Here is a 26,806-nt window from a genome sequence, read left to right on the forward strand (position 1 = left end):
CGTATTAAAAAAAAATAGTTTGAATTGAATTTTTTAAAAAATAAAAATATGGTTCATCTATTAAAACAGATACATTTTAACTAACAAAAAAAAATCAATTAAGATTTAGATAAATTCACAAAAATAAAATATAAAATAATAACAATATATTTTATTTGGAAAAAATAATATCAGATTTAAAAAAAGTAAATAATCAAGTTTTTTAATAAATTTAATATTTTAAAAAAGATATAGGGCCCATTTGTAAAATTTTAGAAGTAACTTTTTTTAACTTTTAACTTATGAAAAGTAGTAGTATTAATATCTGATGCAATTTTCAAAATCAAATTGCAACTTCCTAAAAAGCTATTTAGGAGCTTATAAAGAAGTTAAAAAAGTGACTTCTCTCATAATACATTTACTTTTCATCACATTTCTATAAAATAAGCACTTTTAGAGTTAAAAATCTAAAAACAAAATAACCTATTTATAAGTTACTTTTAATAGAGTCATTTATTATTTAAGTTATTTTATCAAAAGGAGAAGTTAGTTACCCAAAATGGGCCATAGTCAATTAACTTTTTGATAGTCGATAAAATAGTTGTATTTAAAAACTGACTTTTTTAAACGAAAAAAAAAATCAAAGTAAAATATGAACCATCAATTCTATTCATTAAACAAGAGGGTATATCTTAAATGAGAACAACAATTATATACTTATGGAGTATGCCATATTTGTATAGACCATTAGATTATATTACATAGAAATCAAAGGTTAATATAAAAGAAGAACATTGATAGACTGTAATGGATACATAATATCTTAGTGCATAATTAAGTACTTTAAATAACAATACTATAACAATATTTAAAATTTGTACAAAATTATTTTGAACTAACACAAAATATTTAAAATATTAGACATCAAATTAGAATTTTTACTAAATATTAAAACCAAAATAATAAAAAAAATAGAAGACAGAAAGGCACCAAGAATAATTGATACATACATTATAAAAAAGTTACTACTAATAATATATATTACCTAAATATATATCTTAGAAATAACAAAAATAAAATAAAATTGTATGGACCGAGTCTAATTAAGATTAAAATAACTTTTTTGTTTATAACATTAAAATGAAACTTGGATTGGTATCATATGACTTTTCTTGCTGTAAGAAGATAAATAATTATTTTTCATTAATAAGATGGTCATATTTTATTTTTATTAATATATTAATAATATAATTTCTTTCTATATTTTTGGAAAAAATAATATTATAATTAAAAAGTAAATAATCAAATTTTTGAATAAAATTTAATATTTTCAAAAAGACACATAATATATGGAAGAACATCATTATATGTGCAGAAGACATTTTTAGGCAAAGATAACAGAGGACCATGATGCCAACTTGGTGTCACAACACTCATTCCTATCTCAATGAAGCTATTAAATTCAACACAAACAACTTTATGTCTACGAAATGCAACAGATGATATATAAAATAGTTTTTATTAAAAAATAAAAAAATAAAATTAAACAATATAACAAACAATTTAAATGGATTATTGAATGAGAAGGAAAATCGAAATGCGAAACTTGAATAGGAGAGGGTGGATCCATAAACTCACTTTGTTGGAAAAACTTTACCAATCACATCACTGCTGAGGAAGTAGATTAGGTAGAAACCCAATACCTAGAGAATGACTGACAAAACCAAACCACGATCCATAAATATAAGAAAACATAGTAGAAATTCCATCTTTCTAATCATTATAAAAACCAAAATATTGATAAAATAGACAAACCACATACAAAAAAAAACCTCAACAGCTAACAAAAGGAGAAATGATAATCAAATTAACACGAAATTGCAGACAATGAAGGTGAAGAAGATGAATCCAATTGATAGACCATATTCAAATTAACAACAACTTCCAAAGAATGTAAAAAAGAACATGAACCCAGACACATACGAAGTCAGATAGACAATTCGCAAATTAGCAGATTCACAAACCCTACAGTGTAAAACCTAGATTAATAGTGTAAGAGATACGAAATTTGATCACAAGGATATACACAATGAACAAAAAGGAAAACAATGAAGACGAAAACAGGTTTCGAAGTAAAGGGACCAGAAGAGTGTACCTGATTGATTGGTTGCAGATCTTCTATTTGAGACTCTATGGAAAAATCCTTAACCTGCAATGAATAACAAGGAACCAAAGACCGAACAAATAGAGGCTATAGACAACGTTTGGTAGGGTAGAGGGAAGCAGATCAAGAGATGAAAACAAAGGGGCTTGGGTTCAATTTGATGATTACCTGATCAACTAAATCCGCAAGAAAAGGGGCTTGCGTGAAGGAATTCCGAGAAAAGACAGCTGACACGAAAGCAAAGAGGAGCACATGCACCCTTCCTGAGGAGAAGCCACGCTGGAGAAGAACGTCCAACTTGGATGTTTGCGGGCTTGAAACGCGGATAGCTCTCCACATCGGAGATGAAACCACGCGTATGCTAATATATAGTAATATATTCTATATTTATAAATCATATGAATACTCTTCTTTCATAAAATCCTTTGATTTTCATTTAATAGAATCTAATGGTTCATAAAAAATTGTGCATCTAGTGCACACAAAATGGTTGAGACAATTTTACACATACCCCAAAGAAAATGTCCCTCTCTAAAGAAAACATAGACCAAAACAAAACTATAAATTACACAGATAAGATTGGAATGTATAAGAAGAAACTACATTATATCTTATCAAAAACTTCCGTAAATACAACATTCTCAGTCCTGATAGGATCAACTAATCCATCATCACAAAGTAAAATCTTAAGACCATTTCTATTCCTAACTCGGGAAACAGCTACATAAAGTTGACCATGACAAAACACAGGACGACGCAAGAACAAACCAACTGTTGATAATGTCTGACCCTGGCTTTTGTTTATTGTCATCGCAAACAACAGAGAAACTGGAAACTGACGGCGTTGGAATTTAAACGGTATAACCGTATCACTGGAAATCATATTCATTCTATTGATAAAAACTTTATCCCCAACATTGCTACCAGAAACAATATCCATACCGATCACATTTCTCCCTAAATCTCGCACAACAAGTCGGGTCCCATTACACAAACCCTAGCTGGATCAATATTCCTCAACAAAATAATAGGCACGCCTATTTTCAACTTCAACGAATGATTAGGTAGACCAGAACACCTAATTTGATTCAAGAATTCAACATTTATCCAATCAACATCAACATCAAAATAGACATCACTACCACATATCGAATCAGCATTGAGATAATTTTTCTCCTCCCCAGGCAACAAGTCAACTATATAATTATTTATCTCTTCAACATTATCGACAGTCGGAGCCAAAATTGCCCTATCCTGGAAAAAACTTGGATCATGAAAATTCTGAACCAAATTCGGATAGATTGTATTTACAATATCTTCCACTGAATTTTCCAAGACAGGAATGATTAGATCAGAAGGAATATCAATAAAAAGTTTATCATTGACCACTGTTCCACATCGACCTTTACCGATTTGAAGTATCCAATCTGAAAATGACCTTAACTCCTGAGGAGTTGATTGTTCCAATCCCATTGTTAACCTCATATTTTTCGTCAGACACAAAAGTTCACAATATTTCTAGAGGACAGAAGAATTTATCGAAGCCATGATAATCTCAACACGAGAACTTTTTGGCATAACTGGCAAGACCTGCCTGAAATCACCACCGAGAACGACCACCTTCCCACCGAAAGGTAAATCTTTATTCCTATCAGAGACCGAAACCATTATATCACGTAACATCCTATCGAGCGCTTCAAATGCCAATTTGTTAGTCATCAATGCCTCAAACAGTATCGGACTACCTTAGCTTTTGCACTATCCTTCTTAATCTGACAAACAGTATCTTCAGTCAGCTCAACAGGAATATTGAACATAGAGTGAGACATCGTACCACCAGGTAACAACAGAGAAGCAATACCACTAGAAGCAACGTTTATAACAATCCTTTTCTCAGATCGCAATCTAGCTGACAAAACCCTGTATAAAAAAGTTTTTCCAGTGCCACCAAACTCATACACAAAAAAGAATCCGTGCCTCTTATTCAAAACGCAATCAATAATTTTATCGTAGACCACCCTCTGTTCTTCATTTAACTTTAAGACATTTGTAGCATGCTCACGAGTCAAAGAAACAGTGTCATACTGTAACTCACGCAGCAGCATCAAGTTGCTAAATTGAGAGACTAAAGAGTTATTAGGAACCGGCATGCCAGCATAATTTCTCAATGATTTTCCATTACTCTGCAATAGTTTCTCAATCTCCAACAAATAAAATGTTTGCAACTCGTCCTGACTCATCGTTAGATCTACGTTTAACGATAATTAATAAATATTAGCGCAATAATATAATTTCTGCATTGTCTGTGTCCGTGTGTGACTGTTTGTCATATAATAAAATCACCATGAATAAAATTCTTACCAGGATATTGCAGCTCATGCCTTCTGCGATAAAGAATATCATCAAACAAATAAGCATAAGTTTGTTCGCAAACTGACAGAGGCCTTCCCATGGAACCAGATAGCAATAACATCACAAAAAGCCTCCTTATCTGTGCAGCGGACACTACCTCGGCGACTTCCTTAATAGCAGAAACATACTCCTTATCATCTATCAAGAATCCCATGGCAGAACATGCCTCCTGAAATGTATCATAAGTAACACCATTCACGGTTCTTATACTTCAAAAACTGGTACAACCTCTCTGCACATTCAAAAGCATCCGCATATAGAAAAGTTCACCAGATGAGGGATGAGCAAAACTCAATCTTCCAATTGAGAATCCCCTCTGTCTCGGCTTCCACTCCCTACTGTTTGAACAATAGACAAATTTTCCTGGATATTCAACATATGTTAAAGACCGCCCACCCGGGAACCGCATGTTGGCCATCATCCAACCCGTAAACATGTCAGCAAATCTTTGTTGCGCAAATAAACATGAGTAATGATATCAGCATCATCGAATACAACATGCTGCTGGTTTGGCAAGTGAAAAGTCAACCTCTGTACTGACGGCCATCTATGATTATGAATATCATAAGTAAAAATTCTCCACATGGATTCAGACAGTGATAAATAACGACAATCGTAATACTGTTTGATCTCATCAACCACCTGAGAAGATTCACCAACATGATATGTTTCTCCAACAGTTGTAGTCACCCGATCTGGACCCTTATTGATATACTTAAAAAGATACTTGATCACGTTTGACTTGTTACAAAACTCAAGATTTATGTGAGCTTGATATTTCATTAACAGCAATGGATTATATAAGGCACAACAAATCTGTTGTCAATATCAACGTCGTTGATCTTCACTATCACACCCATATTACAACGCCTATATATCGGATAGCCATCTTCATCAAAGCTCGTTTGATCAACGAATCTTTTCGGATAAAATTTTGAGCACTTAGCATCTTTCATGCAAGGAGAACTTGGTCTAAGTCAACCACAGGGACCATGGATCATGTACTTGGTGACGATATTATAAAGAGCTGGAAATTTAAGGGGATTAGGTAGCTCAGCACAGATGAATTCATCAACAATTTCAACACTTTGTAAGTTGCTTTCCCCATTAAGCCACAGATGAATCACTACAACAGGTTGCTCCACATAGCCAGAGGCAAGGAAATTATTTACTTGATTAACATAGTCCCCAAACAATGCACATCGCACTGTAAGACTGAAACTCAAAACATGACAAAGGATTAAACAGAAAACAAGGAAAAAAGATGATTAAAACACAAAGAGAAACCAGCATAAATGACTCAATCAACATACTCTTTTGAACTTAATTCAAGCACAATTATTTTCACAATGTTCCCCTCTTTTGCATATTCTTTCTCTTCTCCCACTGAAGTTAAAAGGTCAATGATATCTATTCCAAATAAACACAACCTATTAAATATTGAAACCATTTGTTAAAAAAACTTGAATAACAGCAAACCAAGAAGATAGAGACACCAACTAAAAAATCATAATCTTGGGTTATGTTCAGCCGCTCAGAAAAAGAAAACATGTTGAAATAAGTCTTAGGGATAACATCTTCATCAACAGCTACAACAGTGGTTCGGTGAAGAAAAACCAATTTGAATTCATGAGAAGTTGTTCTATAACTACCATGATTTGACACAACAGCAAAGTATGTCATTCTATAAACTTGACCTTTAACTATATGATCCCTAAACCTATTAAGGAGTGATTTTTTAACTGTAGCTTGAATTTTTCCACACTGGAAATTCAATAAAAGAACGAAATCAAATCAGTGAAACACATCATTTAAAATTGAAAACTTAAAAAACAACAAGTAACACCATATTTAAAAGAGAAGCTAATAGGGTCTAACATGCTCATCAAGGAGAATCATCTCCATTGAGTTAGGAATATCATGCTTCCCAAAAGAGGGTACAACCCAAAGCCTTAGAACCCTAACTTTCAGCCTCCAAGCCTCTCTAGGAGGATGCATCTTAGAAATCATATCAAATGGAGGAGGCATTGCAGAAAAAAAAAAGAAACAAAGGAGGTAAATAGAGTTGATGAAATAGATCAAATATAAACAGAAAAATTCTGATGTAGACAGAGCTTAGGAGAAAATAGAACAAAGCAGAATGTTTGTGCATTGAATGTGCATCACCAACCATCCTTTTATAGAAAAAATCAAGGGCTTTAGGCTCACATTTTTTAATTCAAATTGAATATAAAAAATGGAGGGAAATAAAACATGAGTCCGTATACATCTCCATTCAATGCCATAGAGACAATTAATGAGAGGGGCAAAACCTGAACCAACACAAAAACAGCAAAAACAAGTGAAACTTTCAAGAAATCAAGAAATAGGGACCAAAAAATGAGATATCACACCATACCTGCTACAGTGCACCTACCTGTCATCACACCATAGGGAAGGCAGTCATCAACTACCCCAAACAATCATTGTACTCATGGCAATGAGAGTTGGTAAATGTCTTAAGGTAGGTATACATTGGAAACAGCAAAATGAATGGGAAAAAAAGTATACAGAAACATCAATAAAAATCTGTCAATCACATCAACATTTAGGAAATGGGTGAGAATGAAACCTCATACCTTGATAATGATTGCCAAATTTCTAATGAAGAATAAATAGCACAACCTTATTATGTGTGCAGAAGACATTTTCATGGGAAGAGCAGCTTGTGGATAGATTTTTCTTTGGATAAAGAGATGTGCTAGTTAGATAAACAATACCATGAAGCCATTTTACTGGCACAAGGCCATTCTTTTCTCAATGAACCTCTTAAATTCAGCCCAAAGAGCTGTATGTCCATCCAACAGCTGATATATAAAATAATGTTTACACAAAGAAAAAAATGTAATGCAATTCAGTTGAACTCAAAAAATAAATAAATGACCAGCAGGCTATACATAAATTTCTATCAATCACATAACCACGGATAGAATACATTAACCACAAAACCAATTCCTTGATAATGATTCTCACAACCCACATGCAATCAGCAATTCATTTTAGGTAACTTAATGGATTTGATGGACATAGCTTAAAAAAAAGATTCATCAATGGCATTATTGAATCAGAATTGAAATGGGAATGCAAGACTTGAACAGGAGAGAATGGAATTGGGACGGAAAAACTTGAATGGGAGTGGCAAAATCATATTCCTTTAAAACAGAAGCACAAAAATTCATGACAATTAGCTCTACTTCTATGCAACAGGCGAAATATAGAACACTCTTTGCATAACCAATAAAGAATTCAAATGCAAGTGAGTTGACTAACAAAAGCTTTCATCAAAATGCAACTTAAGATGCAAAAAAATCACGAAGAAGCTATCAATTAATTCCTATCAATCACATCACCACTCAAAAAATAGACTACCTAGAAGAGAATTCCCTAGTAACACAAACAGTGGAGTGAGGCCATCTGATTGTGAGAAAGCCACCTCCTTCCTATCAATCACATCACCACTGACTAAATAAATATAAAATCGAATGAGATTGACCTAAAATCAAAACATCAAAACATATAAATAAACAACCAGCAAGCTATACATTAATTTCTGTCAATCACATCAACACCAATAGAACAGATTAGGTACAAAACCCATTCCCTCATCATGATTCACACAACCCAAATGCAACCACCAATTCACTTGATCTAAACTTGATGGATTTGTTAAATATACAGAAAATAAAAAAATAAAAATATATTCATGAAATTTTAATATTGCATTCAATGGGTCTACTCTCAATATAATTATGAGAGTGCTTCATAAAATTTGAAATCAAACATAAAATGAACGAACATGATCCTAAATACAGAAAATAGTATAAAAACTAAATGGATTTGTTGAATATATACAAAGTAAAAGATTAAAAATAGATTCATCAGTTGATATATAGGATTTAATGGGTCTACTTTGGATATAATTAAATGAAGCACACAAATGCATCACAATTAGTTCTACTTGTATGAAAGAGGCTCACCTTTTTTAATTCAAATTGAATATGAAAATGCAGGAAAAACAAAATATGAGTCCATATTCATCTCTATTCAATGCCATAGAGACGACTAATGAGAGGGGCAAAACTTGAACAAACACAAAAACAGCAAAAACAAGTGAAACTTTCAAGAAATCAAGAAATAGGGACCAAATCACACCATACCTGCTACAGTGCACATACATGTCATTTCACCATAGCGAAGGGAGTCATCAACTACCCCAAATAATCATTGTACTCATGGCAATGAGAGTTGGTAAATGTCTTAGGTAGACATACATTGGATAAAGCAAATGAATGGGAAAAAAAGTATACAGAAACTTCAATAAAAATCATGAAATTTTAATATTGCATTCAATAGGTCTACTCTCAATATAATTATGAGAGTGCTTCATAAAATTTGAAATCAAACATAAAATGAAAGAACATAATTCTAAATACGGAAAATAGTATAAAAACTAAATGGATTTGTTGAATATATACAAAGTAAAAGATTAAAAATAGAATCATCAGTTGATATATAGGATTTAATGGGTCTACTTTGGATATGATTAAATGAAGCACACAAATGCATCACAATTAGCTCTACCTGTATGAGAGAGTCTCACCTTTTTGAATTCAAATTGAATATGAAAATGCAGGGAAAACAAAATATGACTCCATATCCATCTCCATTCAATGCCATAGTAGAGATAACTAATGAGAGGGGCAAAACCTGAACCAACACAAAAACAGTAAGAACAAGTGAAAGTTTCAAGAAATCAAGAAATACGGACCAAATCACACCTTACCTACTACAGTACACCTACATGTCATTTCACCATAGGGAAGGCAGTCATCAACTACCCCAAACAATCATTGTACTCATGGTATTGAGAGTTGGTAAATGTCTTAGGTAGGCATACATTGGAAACAGCAAATGAATTGGAAAAAAAGTATACAGATAAATTGGAAAAAAAAGTATACACAAACATGAATAAAAATATATCAATCACATAACCACCAATAGAATACATTAGCTACAAAACCAATTCCTTAATAATGATTCTCACAATCCACATGCAACCAGCAATTCATTTTAGGTAAACTTAATGGATTTGATGGACATAGCTTAAAAAAAAGGAAAGATCCATCAATGGGATTATTGAATCAAAATTGACTACCTAGAAGAGAATTCCATAGTAACATCAAATTGGGAATCCAAAAGTTGAATAGAAGAAGTTGGGTCTATAAATTTTGATTTTGAATGCAAAATAAAATTAGAAATTGCTAGATTCAGCCCAAAAAATCCAAAGAGATTAGTGAATCAAAATGGAAATTGGAATGCAAAAGTTGAATAGGAGAGAATGAAATTGGGAATGAATTGACCTAAAATCAAATCAAACTATATAAAGGAACAACCAGCAAGCTATACATCAATTCTTGTCAATCATATCACTACCAATAAAACAAATTAGGTAGAAAACTCATTCCCTCATCATGATTCACACAGACCACATGTAACCACCAATTCACTTGATCTAAACTTAATAGATTCGTTGAATATACACAAAATTAAAGAATAAAAATAGATTCATGAAATTTTAATATTCCATTCAATGGGTCTACTCTCAATATAATTATGAGAGTGCTTCATAAAATTTAAAATCAAAGATAAATAACAGAACATGATTCTGAATAGAAAAAACATTATAAGAACTCAATGGATTTGTTGACTATACACAAAGTAAAAAATTAAAAATAGATTCATCACTTTTCTATATAGGATTTAATGGGTCTACTTTGGATATAATTAAATAAAGCACACAAATGCATGACAATTAGCTCTACTTGTATGAAAGAGGTGAAATATACAATACTTTTTTGCCTAAGAAATAAAGAATTGAAATGCAAGTGACTTGACTAACAAAAGGTTTCATCAATATAATTATTTAAGTTCTTCATAAAATTTTACATCAAACATAAATAAGAGAATTTTTATTCTGAATGCAGAAAAACTTATAAATTGCTAGATTCAGTGCAAAGAATTCAAGGGGATTAGTAAATGTGAATGGAAATTGGAATGCAAAAGTTGAATAGCAGAGAACCAAATTGAAAATGCAAAACTTAAATAGGAAAAGCTGGCTCTATAAATTTTGATTCTGAATACAGAATAAAATTAGAAATTGCTACATTCAGCCCAAATAATTCAAAAACATTACTGAACCAGAATGAAAATTAGAATGCAAAACTTGAATAGGGGAGAATGAAATTGGGAATGCAAACTTGAATAGGAGAAGTTGGGTCTATAAACTGACTTTGGTGGAAAAAACTCTGTCAATCACATCATCATAGAGAAAGTGGATTAGGTAGAAACCGCATAGCTAGACAATCATTCAGAAAATCAAACCCATGATCCATAAATATAACATAAGGTAAGTAAAAAGACAATCTTTATAATGATTATAAATAGCCAAATTTTGATGAAATAGACAAACCACATGCAACAAACAATTCAAGAGATAGAAATAGGAGAATTGATAATCACATAAAATTCTAAATAAGAAAATAAAGAAGATGAAATAGATTCATAGACCATACTCAACATTAACAACAACTAGAAAAGAATGTAACCAACAACATGAACCCACACAAAAACCAAGTCACATACACAATTTTCAAATTACAATTTTCAGAAACGCTACACAATAAGATCTGGAATAACAGTGGAACAGATACCAAAAAGGATCCGAATTTGCAAATTTAGGAATTTCACAAATCCTACACAATAAAATCTCGCCTAACCATCGAACAGATAGCAAACATGATCACAATTTGCACAATTAGAAATTTCAGAAACACTACACAATAGAATCTCGGTTAACCATGGAACATATACAAAAAATGATCACATTTTGCACAATTAGGAATTTCTCAAACCCTAGGCAATTGAATCTGGGTTAACCCTGCAACAGTAACCAAGATTGATCAGAAGAATGTACACAATGAAGGAAAAGAAATAGGATAAAGAGGAAAATAGGTTTAAACGCACCTGATTGATTGATCGGATATCTTCCATTTGAGCCTCCACTGGAAAATGGTTAAGCTGGATGAACGACGACAAACCAAGTCCCAGGAAAATAAGACTCCTGAACGGAGCTTCGTAGGGCAGAGTAAGGAGAAGAAAGCAAAACTCGTAGGATTTCAAGTAATCATTACTTGTTCAAAGAAATCGATGGAGAAGGCAGGTTGCGTGAAAGACTCGCTGAAAGGAAAGGTAAATTGCGTGAGCGAGGAGATGAAATAGATGACTGACAGCAATTTGACAGAGGAGCACATGCACCCCCTGAAGATCAGAAGCCACGGTGGAGGGAATGCCATCGTGGAGGAGAGGCACCACCTAGGACTGAAACTGGCATGAAACGCAGAGAAGTGGCCATGTCGAAAATGAAACCACGACTATCTATTGTTTAATATATATATGCGTACATGCATAATAATAATAATAATAATAATAATAATAATATATGCAACGTAATGCATAATCGAAGCCGCCTTTTATTTTCGTGTTTTATTATTAGTAATAATAATATTACTAGCAATAGTAATGATAATTATGTAATAATAATAAATGTAATAGTAACAATAATAATAATATAATTATAGCAATAATATATATAAATTTAAATGTATATGAGTTATTAATATAAATGATATTAGTAATTTAAGGATGAAAGATATTTAGTGAAATATTAGCAAAGCTAAGCTCATCAAAGAGTACCGATTTATTTATATCATTGGGTATCAAACTCGATAATAATATTATGATCTAAACTCTATTTTTAAATTAAAATATCAATTACTCAAATTAAAATATACATATAAGTTTTATTATTTATAAATTACTGGAATTATAGTTTTAATTATATAAAATATTTCATCATAAAATATATATATAAGAATATGAATTTGATTGAATTCAAATAGTTATAAAATTAGTTCAATTACTGATAATAAAATAATTTTTAAAAATAAAAAACTCTAATTTATGAAATAAATTGTAATTTATTTATATTTATATTTTTAAAATTGAGGGTCTCTACATTATAAGTGTGACTATAGTGTATTTATTTTGACATCGTAAAAAAAATGTGTCAATAGAATTTCCTCCTCTAAAATTTAGTTTCTCACTTATTTTTTTTCACACTTAACATTTTTTTCTTAAGTTTTCAAATTTTAACCCTAAATGATAAGTTTTTAAATTTTCACACTTAACTTATTTTTAATCCTAAATTTTAAGATGATTTGTGATTTTATTTTTTTCACCATTCAATATTTTTTTTTCTTTTTTCAGTATTTTTTTTATTACAAAATGTGTATTTTTTTTATAATTTTTTTATTTTTAAATCACATCACTTTGTTAGAGTATACCTAATTTTTATGTTACCAAATTATACTTAACAAAACTAGTTTAAGATAATTTGATTAATTTTACCATTTGTACATTATATTAATAATTAATTATTTAATATTCTTAAAAAATATAACAAATTATAATTTAGAATCAAAAGTATTTAATGTAACTCAATATTTATATTTAAACTAAATTTGATATCAAAGTATGAATTAAAACTTTAAATGTTATCATTTGGATTTCTTGGTTTCTTTGGTTTTGATAAAAGTTAGAACAGAGTTAAAGAATTCCCTTTCAAACCCTAAAATATTTTTAACCCTAAAATTCCCTTTCAAACCCTATTGAGCCGTCACTTCATCTTCACTCTCGAACCCAGCAGCTTCCTTCGGCGTCCATCGTCATGTTCATCACTGGAACCCAGCCTCATCTTCATCTTCTGGAACCCAACCCTTCATTGCACCCAGAAAACCCTAACCTCCATCACGCCGCCATCTATCTCACTGGTTCGTCGTTGTGTTAGCCAGCTCGCCATTCCTCTTGCGGTCCTTCTCGCCGTTCTGGTCGTCGTGCTGCTCGCCTCTCTCTGTCGCGGTTCTGCTCGCCTCTCTCTGTCGCGGTTCTGCTCGCCTCTCCCTGTGGTACATGTTCTTCGTGTGATTAGGTCAAATTGTAAATAATTAAAGGCCAAATATTCATGTTGGAGCTAAATGGGATGTGTGATTTTGATTTTTGATGTGTTGTTTCTGTTTCAGGTGAAGTACTGCTCTGAGAATAACAAGAGGCTTATTCACTTCTTTACTTGTGAAGTGTATGGGAAAACGATTGGTAGCTTTCTCCCCAAAGATAGTTCTGCTTCTGTTGATTGGAGGGAGAAGGGCGCTGTCTCCCCCCTTAAGGATCAAGGCCAATGCGGTTAGCACATTAAATTAGGGTTTAATTTTGATGCTCTATAATATTAATTCCCCTAAAAGAATTTGATTTGATGTTTTGGGTTTTGTTGTGAAGGGAGTTGTTGGGCATTCTCAACAGTTGCTGTGGTGGAAGGGAACAATAAAATTGTGAGGGGGGAGTTGATATCTCTGTCAGAGCAAGAGTTGGTGGACTGGTTCTGGTAATGCTTCTAAACTTTTTTTTTTTCTAAACTAGGATTAAGGTCTAAGTTTTGTTATTATAATTTATAATGCTAGATTTGTTCAGAACTTGTTATTATAATTTATAAGGTTGATCTGTTGTTCTGAACTTCTGAATATTGTTGATTTGTTCTCTTTGTTTGGTTCTGATATGTTTTGATTTTAATTACATCTAATGTTGATTTGTTCTCCAAGTTTGGGTCTGAATGTTCTGAATTTAATTAAAATATGTTCTGATTATTGTTGCTTTGTTCTCCTTGTTTGTTTTTTATTTATTCTGATTTTAATTGAAACATGTTCTGATTATTGTTGATTTGTTATCCTTATTTGGTTCTGATTTTAATTGTGCAAATTTTGATCTGTTTTAGAGATTTATTTGTTCTTTATCAAATTATGGATTTGGACGGTTTTGATTTGGTGTAACATGATCAGCTTTACCGCTTCCTTGTGAGCGGCAGCAATTTCAATGTCGTGATACTGAAGGGCAAGGTTTGTTTTTCCCTCTCTTATCTTTCTCGGTGGTAAGATTACTGCTGGTTTTCCTTCTTTATAAGGTGAAAATCTAGTGTGTGACTAAGCTTGATTAAATTCAGCTGGAGCTTATTAATCTTTGTGATCAGTTCTGTCCAAATAGATTATTAATTTGCTTGTGTATGATTAAACCTTGTTACTTTGTGAAAGAATGAACAAATTAACAGCCTTAATTTGCTTCTGTTTTGCTTGCCATTTAGGTTCACTAATTCATCTTCATTAAACACAATGTAATAAGGGCCTCACTGCCTTGCATGTAATTGTTTGCAGTTCTTAATTTATCTGAGTTCCACTGACTCACCGATTCCAACCATCAAAACCCTAACTCGGATCCGTACCCTACAACATGGCTTCCGGTAATGACCTCTCCTACTTATTTTTCTAATCTGTTTTTTCAATTTTAATAAGCTTGGATTTTTATTTTTTATTTTAGTGCATTGAAAACCCTATCTGAACTAAGCAATGAAGCACTTTCTTGTAATTGTTGAATGTGTATGTGTGTTTTTCAGCGTGTCTGTGACGATGCTATTGTTTTGACCAGTTTCAGAGATGCTTGGAAACCCCATCAAGTTGAGTGGTGCAACAAGGTCAGCACCATCAGCTTCTAGCCCTGCCACGTTCGAGAGGCTCATGCAGGGCAAATAGTTGCTGTATTTGGTGTTGATTGTGCATCAGGTTCGTCTTTTGTCCTTGCCCTAACCTATTGATGTCTGGAATCCTATATTGTACCTTTATTTATTCAAAGATTTAATTAAGGGTCTTGTTAACAAGTGTTAAGGCACTAGCTAAGAATACTATAAGAACAAGTAAATGTTAATTTTTTTAATTTTTCTGTGCACTTAATTCAAACCAAAACTTTTCTATTTTCTCTCTTAACCAATGCCCATAGGAAACTCTTAAGTTAAATCTTTTAAATTAATTTGTAAGGCTCTAATTGTATAGTTTGATCAAATTTTTAAGGCTTAATTACGTCAGTCCTTCTCAACAGCTGTTAAACATTCTGAATTTCTGATAATTGAGTCTTTTGTTGTTAGCAGTCTCTGCCTATTGATGTAGAGAATGAATTACACTCTATTTTGAACTTAATCTTGTAGTAATATGTTGCCTAAGTTAGTTTTATATTGGCCTTAATACATGTTACTTGTCTAACTTTTGTCCATCCATTGGTTATTAGGAGATACGTTTACTGATGGATCAGTTAAATACACAATGACTTCCATGAATGTTCCTGAACCTGTAATGTCATTAGCTGTACAGCCAGTTTCAAAAGATTTTGGAGGGCAAGTATGTAGTTTCTTTATGTAACACACTGACCACCCTGTCCCAGCTTATCAAGTATTTGATTTTCTTGGTATATCATAGTTTTCAAAAGCTTTGAATCGCTTCCAGAAAGAGGATCCTACATTCCGTGTTGGTTTAGACCCAGAGAGTGGGCAGGTAATGTTCTATTCTATTTATCTAGATCATAAAAGTGGCAAATTTGTTGTACTTGCAATGACATAGTTTACCTTTATCCAATTACAATAATTACAACTTTAGGAGAGATACTTAATGACAAACTGTTAGCATCAAAGATATAACTCCAAAAAATGTTTAATTGCAATTACAATTTTCAATACCCTATGGTTGGAGCATAGAAATCATGTGAACCAACCTTGCAAGAAATATAATGACTGTGACTCGCTCTTGATTAACTTTCTCTCAAACAACAGCATGTTTAAATATGCATAGACCTTGCATGCAAGGCAAAATTAGGGAGTAGGCACTGTTTGAAGAACTCTTTGATCATTATGAGATTCTTTAATTATTTTTCCCCAAGTTTTAACTTACTGAATATTACAACATAAATATGCCGTTGTAGTGTGTAATTATATATTTTTTGTATTAGGCTCAATAAGTACTTTCTAAAAGATAAAAAAAAAGTAACTTATATTAATCTTTCAGCAAATTGTTTATTCATAAATTACTTTTTGAGAAGTTCCTTTTAATATAAGCGCCTGACAAAAGAGGCATTTTTGTCCATGTTAGTTTTTAAACAAATGTATCTCATTTTATATTTTCTGTGTAGTTAGAAATAAAATTAAGTTGATGCATTATTAAAAAATTTTAAAGTTAGTCAAGAAAGTTTTGTTAAATAAAAGGTGTTGTGAATTAATAAACGAAGAAAGTATACATCGTGATTTTCAAACAATGTCATCCAAACTAAATGCATGTCTCTTAGGAACAGAAAATTGCTGGTATTCAAGGGCAATCAAATTTTAGATAGGGATTTTCATTTACTTCCAGACTTCTCCTTGTGTATAAATATCCTTTTTCTTTTCTCAATAAAAGTGTAATAATCCTGAGATTTAAAACAAATTGGTTAAAGCCTGCTTCTCTTTGCTGTGGTTCTGGGCTAATGGCTTCCATATGAAGTATCTTACTTTATGATAGCAGCTGATTGTGAATTTGTGATGATCCAACTTATCCCTAATCACCTTTTGTTTCTTGATTCTTAGTGAATTCACTGTGTTTGCAGGTATATTGAACCACTTCCGGCAGGATCACCAACTAAATTCGAATTTGAAAACCTCCTTGTTGGGCAAGCTATTCCATCAGGTTTTATCCCTGCAATTGAAAAAGGTTTTAAGGAAGCCGCCAACTCGTGAGTGAAATTTTCATCATTGACCATGAATGTACTAAAGACCACCGATAAATGTAATGATGGAATAAGTGAGCATTCAAAAGTAATTTATGGGGACTAAGAATGTAATATTGAGGAAGTCAAAGTTCATTCATTGGCATATTTACGAAATATCAATTTTATTATGCGATTCAGCCATGATAGTATTACAATACTCATTTTATGGTAACGTAATGTTGCTTTCTTACAGGGGGGCTTTAATTGCACATCCTGTCGAAAATCTTAGAGTTGTCTTGACAGATGGTGCTGCTCATGCTGTTGATTCTAGTGAACCTGCATTTAAGTTGGCTTCTATCGATGCTTTCAGACAGGTTCTTTACAATTCTGACATCCATATTTTATAACATTGCACATATCATCCTGATAATATTGTCCATGGTTTTGTTTTCATAGTAATGACCATATTCTTTGATATTTGTATCAGTGCTATACAGCTTCCAGGCCAGTTATATTAGAACCTGTTATGCTTGTTGAGCTGAAAGTACCAACAGAATTCCAAGGAGTCGTTGCTGGTGACATTAACAAGTGGGGTTCTTATTTTATTCTATCCTTGTTTCTCTTTCAAATGGATATTTCGATAAATTTTAACAATTACTGATATTTTTTTACCTCGTTAACAGGAGAAAAGGTGTTATTGTTGGCAATGATTAGGAAGGAGATGACTCTATCATCACTGCCCATGTAAGTGATTAACAAATCCGTGCTAATATTTTAATTGGAAGGTGTTCAAGTATTTTTGTTAGTGTAAATGGGAAGGTTAGCATGCTTATGTCTTTTGGGCATCTAAAATCTGTGCATACTTAACAAAACTAGAATGCTTTTGATGCTTGTTCTGTAAACTTGAGAGCATGCTCTAGGGTTTAACCTTAATGGCTTAACTGGGAATATCTAATGCAGTTTGTCAATTTCAATTCTTATTCCTTTCCCCTCGAGCTATGGTTGTTGATTCAATACAAACTCTTGATCCTATTAACACTGTTAGTAGTTTTCCTTCAACTCTATTAACACTTTTCTTTTTCTATCATTTGCCAATGTCTTTAAATTTAACATTTTGTTTGATTTATGTATTCTCCAGTAGCCAGACAAAAAGGCTTATAATGAGACACTCTTGAAGCTTGCTGGGTTGTTTCAGAGGAATCTTGAGACATTCACCAATCACAAGATTGGCAAGGACAACAAACTCACTGAAGAGATTTTGGCAGCTGATATATATATATACATATATTGCATTTCTGATAATAATTTTGATTTCATTGGTTTGGTTTTAGGCATATGTAAAGTTGGAGTGTTGTTACATTTCTAAATTTTTCACATGAATGGAATTTACTGCTTCTCAATCTACTGTCAATATTCCTTCTATTCTTCTCTTTAATTAGGCAGATCATATAAAATTATGTAGGAGAATAGTAGATTTGTTACTCACTTACTCCTACTAAAACGTGGCCATATCCCACAAGCCTGGCACGCTTCAAAAGTGTGGCCATTGTTTCAGCTATTGGCACGCTTAAAAAGTGTAGTCATATCTTTTCTTATTGGCACGCTTTTAAAGAGTACTCAAAGCATACATTCTGAAACGTTTTAAAAGTGTGGTGATATGTGCACCCTATAGATTAAGACCTATGGCTACACTTAAAAAAAGCGTGGCAAGAGATGAAAGTGTGCCAACAAAAAAAGCGTGGCGATAGAGCATTAACCGTTCACATGAAAATACTATACTAATATTGTAATTACAATAATTGAAAGTGAGATATCAGAAATTAAATACTTTTTATTAATATTAGTTAATATTTTATATATTTTATTTTTATACTATTAAAATTTATGGTTTAAGATTTTAAATTAGTACAAAAATATCTCTTGGTTATTGGTCAAGTATTAACAAAAAATAATAAATTTTATTAATAATGTGATATTGCTCTTAATTGAAAATACCATTATCGTACTTTTCTCTTTTGATTTTCAACTATAATAGTGTTACTAGACTTTGGTTTAGTTGTACCTCACCATCTAAATCCATTTTCTGAATCCTAGAACATCTAGTGATAGAAAAACATTAAAGGGATTGAGTGGTTAAACCAAATTACTTTTTTTCCCTATGCATTTTCACGAAGAACCTGATTAATTTCATCACAAATATTCTCTTTCATAAACACCTAAAAAATGCCACTAGATAAGGATGTGGCTCATTTCAACTAATCAATGTTCTTACTAAATTCAACCACTTCATGAAATCCCCTTTCTCACAACCACTCCAAAACTCACCCATGCATTCTCAACTATATAATACCAAGGTTTTGTATTCAGTTGCACTCAACAAGAAAGGACTCAACTAAATAGAAGAAGTAGCAAAATCTACATCTGAAATACTTGGAAACAAGATGTTGATAAGATCATTATTTACAGCTTCAATGGCAATGTTAATTACCGTTGCTCAATGGGAAGTGATTGGTGTATCCGCAATTGACCCGATTGCAGCCACAGGAAAAGAACTAATTATTGAGTTGTACATGCACGACATTCAAGGAGGAAGCAGCCCAACAGCTAGGCCGGTTACCGGCTTGCTGGGCAACATTTACAGCGGGCAAGTGCCTTTTGCGATGCCAATAGGATTCAACATCCCGCAAGGTCAGACTGCTGTCCCCAATGCCAATGGTGCTCTTCCAACTGTCAACGGAGTATTCGGGATCCCACTTGGAACCGGCTTGGCTGGTACAAGCTTTGCAGGAGACTCAGGCAACAATAACAACCAGAATAATGCTCAGTTGCAGTTAGGACCTGATGGTTTGGGACTTGGTTTCGGCACAATCACTGTAATTGATGATGTTTTAACGGCTCAACCAGAGCTGGGGTCACAAATAGTTGGGAAAGCTCAAGGAGTGTACGTGGCGAGTTCGGCAGATGGGAGTAGACAGATGATGACATTTACCGCCTTGTTCGAAGGAGGGGAGTATGGAGACAGCCTTAACTTCTATGGCCTCTACAAGATAGGGAGCACCATGTCGCAGTTATCAGTGATCGGGGGCACAGGAAAGTTCAAGAACGCAAGCGGTTTTGCAGAGCTCAGAGCTCTTATTCCCCCAGGACAGGTTTCCACTGATGGAGCAGAGACATTGCTAAGGATCACTGTCCATTTGAACTACTAAAACTATGATGTCAAGAATATAAGAACAACTGGGTGCTGTTTGATTGTAGATGACTGTGAGATTGGTCTTGTATTTTGTCAGTTTGTTGCAGAATGTATCAGAAATCTTCATTGTAACCCCAAGAACCATATGGTGATTTGTTTTCTTTTCTTCTTTTTTTAATTTGGCAACCTGTGACTTGGAAATTTGGTAGTATAATATAGCTGATTTACAGTGAAATTGAAGGAGCTTTCTTCGCTGGGGAAAGTATCGTCTGGACCTTGATGGACCAGGTAATCAAAGAAATTAATAAAAAAATATGAGATCGGTTCACAAATATAAAAAGTAACATGTGGGGTAAATTTGGAGAAAATATAATTTGTTATTGTTAGAAACACACAGGTATTCACATTCGTTCTCCGCAAATCCGGCGCCGAGTGGACTGTGAAGCAGCACTCCGGCGACATCGAGGACTCCGCCTCCTCCACCTACGACCTTCAACGCAAGCTCGTCAATGCCGCTCGCGCCGCTGATTCCTCCGGCGCCGTTCAGTCCTCTTTCTCTTTCGTTTCTCCCTCCTCTGCTGTCTTCCAGGTGGTTGTGGGTGGTGCAGTCTTCGTTGGAGGTGGTGCTGTTACTGCTGCTCCTGCTGGTGGTGCTGCCGCAGAGAGCGCCGCCGCCCCTGCTGCCGAGAAGAAAGAAAAGAAGGTCGAGAAAGAGGAAGACGAAGATTTTGGAATGTCACTCTTTGATTAAAGAATTCTCGTTTTACCTGAATTTAGCTCACAAAAAGGTCTTTAATCTTCAATGCTATTAATTGTGTTATAGTAGTACCATTTTTTGTGTATTGTCTTGCAACAGATTTTATACTCTTCCATCAAATATTTTTGCTGTGATCCTAATATCTTCTAACAGTTATTTACCATATGTCAAAGCTAAACATATCAATTCACAAACTTTCTGGAGATTATGATCTTCCATTGCAGCAGATATTTCTAGTTCTTACAATTATAAATTGATCTCTATAGATGCTGCTTACTACCATCCTAGACCGAGGGAGGGGACGGCGTGGCTGATGAGGAAGACGGCACGGCACTGCGAAGAAAAAGATTGCGTTGGGGTTTCTTTCCAGTTGTAAATTGGGCGGGTTATATTTGACCCGGGCCTGTTTGGCCATGATTAGAAAAAAAAACATGCTAACTTGCACAATAATAATAATAATATAAAAATAATTTTTTATAATAATAATAATAATAATTATTATTATTACTATTATTATTATTATTATTATTATATTTATTTTTGTTAGGAGTTAGATATTAAATAGTATAATTGGTATAATGTTGGATGATGATTTGAAAAATTTTCACTCATAATTTGAATGCTCCACAATTTTTATTGATTTTTTGTTCGACTAATTTTTTTATTAGTTTTGTAAAAACAAAGAAAATACTTTTTTATTTTATCAATAATTTGTGTTATATTTTATTTTGTTTATAATTATAAGATATTTTAAAAAAATTATATTGTGTGTTTATTCTGTTTGATACCGAATTTATATATAGTTTTTTACTACTCACATATCGTTTAATTTTTTTTTAAAGATAAATGTTATTTTATTAATATAAAATAAAAGTGTTTCCATAAGGAAGTACAAAAGAATTGGGTATTCTCATTTATCACCAATATTGACTGAAAGACTAAGAGCTTAAAGAAGAGTAAAGTAAGAGTAAAGAAAATTAGCAGCATCTATCAGGTATGGCTCACGAGTTCACACACTAAATTGCTGGCTTCTTTCACTATCTCTGGTACCGGGCTTATTACCTTCTTAAAAACACACCGATTCCTCGCTTTCCAATTGCTCCAACACAGCGCCACTATGAGGAGGGTCTTTTGTCTACCATCTAATTGAGCTGCTGCCCAGGATAAGACTCGTTGCCACCAATTGAAAAATGTCTCTTCTTCTCTCATCCATAGGTCAAGGATTATTAAGCTTAGTCTCCATATTATTGAAGATAGGGGGCATTGAAACAAAGCATGAGAAATTGATTCAGCCTTCAACATGCATATTGGACAAGTGGCAGGAGTGGATGCGAACCGGCTGTGGACTTGTTACAACACTGGAAGCTTTTCATGAAGACTTTTCCATAGAAAAATCTTAATTTTATGTGGTAATTTCAACTCCCAAATGCTATTCCAGACTCTATTGTGTATGTTCTGGGGCCTCAATGAAGTAGGAGAATGAAAGAATCCATAAGCAATTTTGTATTCTGACCCAACTTCATATATACTAGATTTTGTCCAGCACCAATTAACTTCATCCTCCTCCTCTGTTGGTTTGATTGAAAAAATTTTATTGCATATATCAACTGAAAAAATCGACTCAATCAAATTTCTATTCCATCTTCTATCAGGATTTAGTAACGCACTAACGTAATACACTTGTAGATCTGGCGAGATTGTGAGTGCATTTTGAGGGACATTAAAGGGCACTGGTGGTGGGAGCCAGGGGTCATGGAAGATGCGAACATTAGTGCCAGAGCCTATTTTCCATAACAAGCCTTTCTCGATCACCTTGCGCCCTTCAAGAACACTTCTCCAGCCCCACGACGGTACGCTTCCTATCTCTGCATGTAGGAAATCTGTATATATGAAATATTTAGCTTTGAGCATTCTTGATAGAGTAGAATTAGGGTATTTCATTAGATGCCAACATTGTTTTCCCAATAAAGCCAAATTTTGCGCTCTTAGGTCCTTGATCCCCAGCCCGCCATCTTTCTTCGGTCTCGTCATTGTGTCCCATTTAATCCAAACCATTCTTCGTTCTGCGCCTTTTTGACCCCACCAAAATTGCGAGAGCATGCTATAAATCTTAGTCAACAGCGTGTCCGGGAACTTGAAACAAGAGAGTGTATAAATAGGAATCGCCTCCCCCACCGCTCTTAATAGCGTGTGCCTACCACTTGATGACAATAGACTTCTTTTCCAACCCATAATCCTCTTCTGAACTTTATCCTTGATAGCTCCAAAGGTTGCTTTCTTGGATTTTTGAACTATAGAGGGCAGTCCCAGGTATTTGTCTTGTGCTCCGATATGTTCAATATTTAGTGTCTGAGCAATTGCTAGTCTTGTGTTCTGAGGTGTGTTGTGACTGAAAAAGATAGCTGACTTATTCAGATTGACTTTTTACCCACTGAAACCCTCATAGATCTCTAACAATTCTAGAATACTTTGGCTTGTATTAGGTGCGCTCTTGCAAAAAAGGATTGAATCATTAGCAAACAAAAGGTGATTAACTGTTTGGCATCTCTGATTAACTTGAACTCCTTGAATTAATCTGTTTTTCTCTGCCTTGTGTAGCAAGAAGGAAAGCCCTTCTGCACAAAATAGAAAGAGATATGGAGATAGGGGGTCACCCTGTCGGATGTCCCTATTTGGCCTAAAATAGCCAAAAGATTGACCTTCCACAACGACAGAGTAAGAAACAATCGTTACCAATTCCTTAGTCCAGTTAATTCATTTAGCATCAAAGCCCAACTTATCCATAATATACCATAAAAAATGCCATTCGACCCTATCATAAGCCTTGCTCATGTCTAGTATAATAGCCATCTCATGCTCTGTCCCATATCGTTTAATGAATATATATGTTTTGTTAACTAAATATATAAAATATTAATAATATATCTTTTGTTGTAAAATAAAAATAAAGGGTAAATATAAATTTATATGTAACAAGCCCAAACACAATTATTTTTGAATATTAAAATTTTTTATGGTCCAATATTCATTCAACCCACTAAACCAAATATCAACATTTAAAAAAAAATCTGTTATAATGTCATCGGTCCAACCAAACCACAATATACTGGTTTGTAATTAGAGTAAGTATTGGGTCATATGTAACATTATAGAAAACTTATATATAGAATTGATCTGAACCACACATTAAGAATATTTCTACACATTAAGAATATTTTTACTTGGTCCATTAAGATCCAAAAGATACTCTCCCCATCAAAGATATTCCCGAAATGGAAACTATCTTAAGAGGGATTTCAAATGCAAGAATCGCCAAATGCCTCGGAATAAGAGATTAGACGAAAACAAAGTGGGAACGTACAAGTAAACTGACCCGAAAATTTTAACCAATTAATTAATTGATTAAAATTTGAATAAAATCCAAAATAGCCCCGACAATTACCTCGAAAGACAACGAGGCCCTTAACAATAAAAAAAACCCAACCCGACTCTTGACAATTATCTCGAAAGGACAAGGAGGCCCCTGTGCCAAAAAAAATCCAGGTTATTTTTTTTGGCACAGGAGCTAATCAGTCCCAAAAAAAATATCAGGGACCGGATTGGGTGTTTTTTTTTTTTTCTTGGGGGCCTCGTTGTCCTTTCGAGATAATTGTCAGGGGCCGGATGGGGTATTCACTCAAAAAAATTAGTTCAGTGATATTTTCAGCAACAAATTCAACTTTTAGATCGTCTAGTCAATACAAAAAATTTAAATTTTATAATTTGAAAATCTACAAATAAAAATTGAGTTCAGAAAATTATTTGAAATGCAAAAATATAATTATTTAGGAAAAATATATACCGGATCATAATTAACTATATATGTTTACGTATGTTCAATACTGTGTATGAGAAAAATAAAAATATAAAAATAATCAAAAAATATTTAAAATATAAATCAAAACACTTATTTTTAAAATTTTGGTCTTAAGTAGGGTCAATGGAAGACCCTCACTTAGTGGTCCTAAGCATGTGACCTTATTCTTTAATTTTATTCATTTGTTTTAAAGAGAGAGAGAGAACTCGAGCTTATGAGAAGAGAAAAGAAAAAATCCTAACTTCACTATTCACCTTTTTTAAATTCACTTTTCTCACAAATTAAAGCCCCGATCGACAATTCGTTTGCGGCCATGCGTTCCTCTCAATTTCTTCTATGTTTCTATACCACGTTTGCGATGAGTAATCGCAAGAATTCTACCTCATTCCTCTATTCTTTACTGATTTTTCGTTTTGGATAGTGTGTATACTGAAATTAGTGATTGATATTTCAGGAGAAGTTCAAGCTCAATTTTTAGCGGGTTTTAACCCACGATCATGTAGAGTATGGTAAGAGAATCTTTTCTTCTATTTTTTCTTTTATGTGAAAATCTTAGTATGAACCATGTGAAATTTGGATATTATTAGATTGAATAGAGTTGCTTGAGTGCTTGGCTTGGTTGGTGTTGATTAAAGCTTGGATTGATCGGAGAGAAAAGTTTAAGAGGTTGGAACTGCCATCACTAAGGTACAGATTTTGGTTTCGAATAATCACTATATAATGCTATGTGAAAATCTATGTTAGTTGACCTTAAGATATTGTTGAATTGATGTTGTTGATGTTAGTGGTTTTTTAGCATGAATGTGTGAAATTGAATTATTGTTAGAATGTTGAATGAATTTTGGGTCAGAGGCCGTGATTGATTAAGTTATATCTCTTGATATGTATTGATGTGTTGTGGTGTATCTGTTGAGGTTGAAATCCTTCTAGATAGTATGTAAAATTGGATTTGGGATGATTAATTATTAATTTTGAAAAAATTGTGTAAGTTTAGTTAATGAAAGGTTAAATGATAATTTAGGTGAAAATTCAATGTTGGATGAGTTGCTGAAGAGTGAAAGATGGATTCCTTAGGTTTGGACATGGATGAGGCTATTGGACATGTTTTCAAAAAGAAAAGGTTTTGAGTAGTGTGAATTTTGAATGCTACATAAAATTTGTATAAATTGGTAATTTTGGTCAATTTTTGAGGGCCATAACTTGGTACTTTGGAACTTGAAAATGAATAAAATTTATCTTGAATTAAAACTAGGAATGTTTACTTTAAGACCGTCGAATAACGGAAGAAAAAATATTTTTGTAGAAATAGTTAGGGATAAGTATTGTTTTGGTCCCTCACGTTGAGGGTCGGAATCGAACCCGTCCATGGTGTATATTTTGATTTAAAATCATCCTTAAAGTCGTATTTGAATTTAAAATCGTCCTTTTTATTTTTTTGGACCAAAATACCCTCACCACTACCAACACAATTACCTCCTCCATCACCACCACCAACAACACTAGCACCACCACCATAACCACCACCACCACCAGCACCACAACCACCAGCAACACCAACTACAACCACAATCACAACCACAACCACAACCACCACCAACTACCACCACCACCAAAAAAGCAGGAAACAACACCAAATAAAAACAGAAACAACACCAAACAGAAACAGAAAGTAAGAAAGCAGAAGCAGGCATGAGGCGGAGGTGGAGGCAGCGAGGCGTGAGGCGGCAGAAGCGAGGCGGCGAG

The 26,806-nt window shown here is 33.4% G+C and overlaps 3 protein-coding genes and 1 pseudogene across 3 annotated transcripts; 2 read left to right on the forward strand and 2 right to left on the reverse strand.

The window, feature by feature from the left end:
- Positions 1-2,747: 2,747 nt before the first annotated feature.
- LOC107474509 (uncharacterized) lies at positions 2,748-3,616 on the reverse strand (annotated as a pseudogene).
- A 1,916-nt stretch (positions 3,617-5,532) lies between these two features.
- On the reverse strand, positions 5,533-6,583 carry LOC127744939 (uncharacterized). The gene is made up of 4 exons (XM_052257832.1): positions 6,434-6,583; positions 6,105-6,319; positions 5,869-5,985; positions 5,533-5,770 (listed from the first exon to the last, which is right to left on the reverse strand). The coding sequence occupies exons 1-4, from the start codon at positions 6,581-6,583 to the stop codon at positions 5,533-5,535; spliced, it is 720 nt and encodes a 239-aa protein (XP_052113792.1).
- A 13,070-nt stretch (positions 6,584-19,653) lies between these two features.
- LOC107474497 (dirigent protein 16) lies at positions 19,654-20,637 on the forward strand. Its single transcript, XM_016094130.3, has one exon. The coding sequence runs from the start codon at positions 19,702-19,704 to the stop codon at positions 20,464-20,466; it is 765 nt and encodes a 254-aa protein (XP_015949616.1). The 5' UTR covers positions 19,654-19,701; the 3' UTR covers positions 20,467-20,637.
- A 92-nt stretch (positions 20,638-20,729) lies between these two features.
- On the forward strand, positions 20,730-21,644 carry LOC107474507 (60S acidic ribosomal protein P3-1-like). The gene is made up of 3 exons (XM_021135411.2): positions 20,730-20,738; positions 20,848-21,238; positions 21,474-21,644. Exons 1-2 carry the CDS (start codon positions 20,730-20,732, stop codon positions 21,199-21,201), a joined length of 363 nt encoding a protein of 120 aa, XP_020991070.1. The 3' UTR covers positions 21,202-21,238; positions 21,474-21,644.
- The last annotated feature ends 5,162 nt before the right edge of the window (positions 21,645-26,806 follow it).

This window comes from Arachis duranensis, chromosome 2, assembly GCF_000817695.3.
Source record: "Arachis duranensis cultivar V14167 chromosome 2, aradu.V14167.gnm2.J7QH, whole genome shotgun sequence".
Lineage (NCBI taxonomy): Eukaryota > Viridiplantae > Streptophyta > Magnoliopsida > Fabales > Fabaceae > Arachis > Arachis duranensis.